Source organism: Triticum dicoccoides, chromosome 7A, assembly GCF_002162155.2.
Source record: "Triticum dicoccoides isolate Atlit2015 ecotype Zavitan chromosome 7A, WEW_v2.0, whole genome shotgun sequence".
In the NCBI taxonomy this organism is placed as follows: domain Eukaryota; kingdom Viridiplantae; phylum Streptophyta; class Magnoliopsida; order Poales; family Poaceae; genus Triticum; species Triticum dicoccoides.
Window position 1 is genome coordinate 18,277,394 of NC_041392.1, and position 2,340 is coordinate 18,279,733.

The window sequence follows — 2,340 nt, forward strand, 5'->3', positions numbered from 1 at the left end:
CGTCATGCTCCCGCCACCCAGACATCCCCACCGGCCAACAGATTATCCGGCGAACCCACACCCCTCAAACCATGTTAGGAGATAAACCACGAGTATGTCATGGCGTGTGAGCTAGGGTCGCATGCATGCGTGCGTGTGTGCCGGGGATGGCGCGTGAGTCCGAGGGATGCGTGCGCAGCGGAGGCTCGCTTGGACGCTACGTCCAGCAGCTACAAAATCGGCCGCATACGTTGGTTTGTTAGCGGGCTGCACGAGATAGGGATATGGATGTGCATGTAGTGGTTTGTTAGTGGATGCATGCAGGTCGCACGAGCTAGGGCTCACAGCGCCGTCCCCGTCTCTTGCGAAGTCGGCTCGGCCTTGCCATGGTCGAAGCTCGCCGCTATCACTCGCCACATGGACCCCACCTGAGATTAGCGAACACGTTCTTTACTTAGTGCTAGTACCAGAAGAATCGCCAGCAGAACACGATACATGTATTGCGGTCGCATACAATTACATGCAGGCGCACGCTCGATATGGTCTGGTCACACACTTATAGTATAACTCAGAGCTTGTCGCAGCGCGCAGGCGCAAAGACCATCTTGTCGCTCTCCAGGTCGTAGACGATGTGTGTGTTCTGCTGCTGGAAGTTGCCGATGGTTGTCTGGTCGCTCTTGCCCGCCGAAGATATCACCACGCACAGCTCCCTGCCCGCGCCGGTGCCGTCGTCGTCGTTATCCAGCACGTAGTTGTCCCGTGGAAGGTCCCAGTCTGCACCCTCCAGGTGGAGGATCAGCTTCGGCACGGCGGGCGCCTTCTTCATCGCCGGGAGGGAGAAGCACAGCCTGCCGTCGGCGTCGGTGTAGCCGTTGGCGACAGGTAGCTGTACTTGCGCCACGAACGCTTCACGGAGGCTCTGGAACACGGCCTGTGGGAAGGTCGTGATGGCCGTGCCGGAGTCGATGATCGTCCCGCCGGAGCCATCGCCCTTGAGCGCGAACGCCGACGCGTTGAACGGCAGCCGCGTCTTGCCGACGGTGACTCCTCTGAGGGAAAGGTAGTAGAATGGCGAGCTACCCACAGGCGCACCCGCAGGGCCTGGGGCGAACGGGGTGGACTGAATGGGCCCCGTGGCATGAGCTTCAAGGTTGTCCGGCCTGCCGCCCAGGAACACCGGGCTGGTCCTCGACTCTATGATGGCCGTGAAGCAGTAGGAGAACCTGCCGACCTTGAGCTGCGACGGCAGCGACAACGGGCCGCGCCCGAAGCCGGCGATGCCGGACTCGTTCGACTTGAAGAGGCCGACGTTGAGCATGCCGCAGCCAAACCGGAGGTTGGGCACGGCCACGGCGGCGTGCTTCTTGCCCCCGAGAGCATTGAATGTGAAAGTGTCCTCGACGACCTTGCCAGTGGTGACCGAATTGTCGCCGTAGCCGTAGGCGTATAAGCAGGACCTGTCTCTGGCGGCGCACCCGGAGACCGGGAGGTACACGGCGTGACCGCAGAGAGGGTCGGAGCACGGGACGCGGCGAAAGGTGCTGGAGGCGGAGGCGCGGAGGACCGGGAACGGCTGGTCGAAGCAGGCCGCGCAAGCGCACTGCGTCCAGACGAGGTCGCTGCCGGTGTCTAGCGTCAGCGCCACGCGCTGCGGGCGCGGCGTGCCGACGCCCAAGTGGACGAGGTACTCGGAAAAACCCACGTCCAAGCCGCCCCGGGCTACTGGCACGGTCACCGCCGGGGCGCTGCCCGACGAGCGTAGGGTCGCCATGCGGACCTTGGACCGGGCGGCCATCCGGCTGAGGAGCTCGTGCTTGGTGAAGCCGCGGCCGCTGTCCACGTGTGTAAGATCGGCGCGCATGGCCACCGGCTCCGCGACAGACGAAGCGAACAAGAACGTCAGGAAGAGAAGAACGCAGGGAAAAGGCGGCGACACTGGCCAGTCTTTCATGGTGGAGTTGCAGACGCTATACTGCATTGCCGTTGAGCTCACACACAACAAAGAATTTATCGTGTTCGGTTGCCATGACACAACAAAGAAGCACGCTAGCTCACACACGAGCATCGCTCGTATGCATGACACCTAGCGTGAATCGCTCCACATCTTGCCGTCGGTGTCGCGTATGCTTCCAGCACCACACTGAACCAGCGGCCACCGCTACGACCTGCTCTAGATATGCTTGGATGCATGCCTCACATCTCACAAGAGTCCAGCCAACAGCGTGAGCAAAAGGTGTACGCATGTAACCTTGGGCATAATGCTAAAAAAAAACACTAGCATAATGCCCCGGCGATGGTGCCTCTGGATGGGGTACATGCTGCTTTGGGCTCAATTTACCGGGTTGTTTCGTACCAATGGAG

General features: G+C 61.2%; 1 protein-coding gene across 1 annotated transcript; it reads right to left on the bottom strand.

The window, feature by feature from the left end:
* Positions 1–488: 488 nt before the first annotated feature.
* LOC119334273 (aspartic proteinase nepenthesin-1-like) lies at positions 489–1,930 on the bottom strand. Its single transcript, XM_037606871.1, has 2 exons — positions 992–1,930; positions 489–910 (listed from the first exon to the last, which is right to left on the bottom strand). The coding sequence occupies exons 1-2, from the start codon at positions 1,928–1,930 to the stop codon at positions 548–550; spliced, it is 1,302 nt and encodes a 433-aa protein (XP_037462768.1). The 3' UTR covers positions 489–547.
* Between the last annotated feature and the right edge of the window lie 410 nt (positions 1,931–2,340).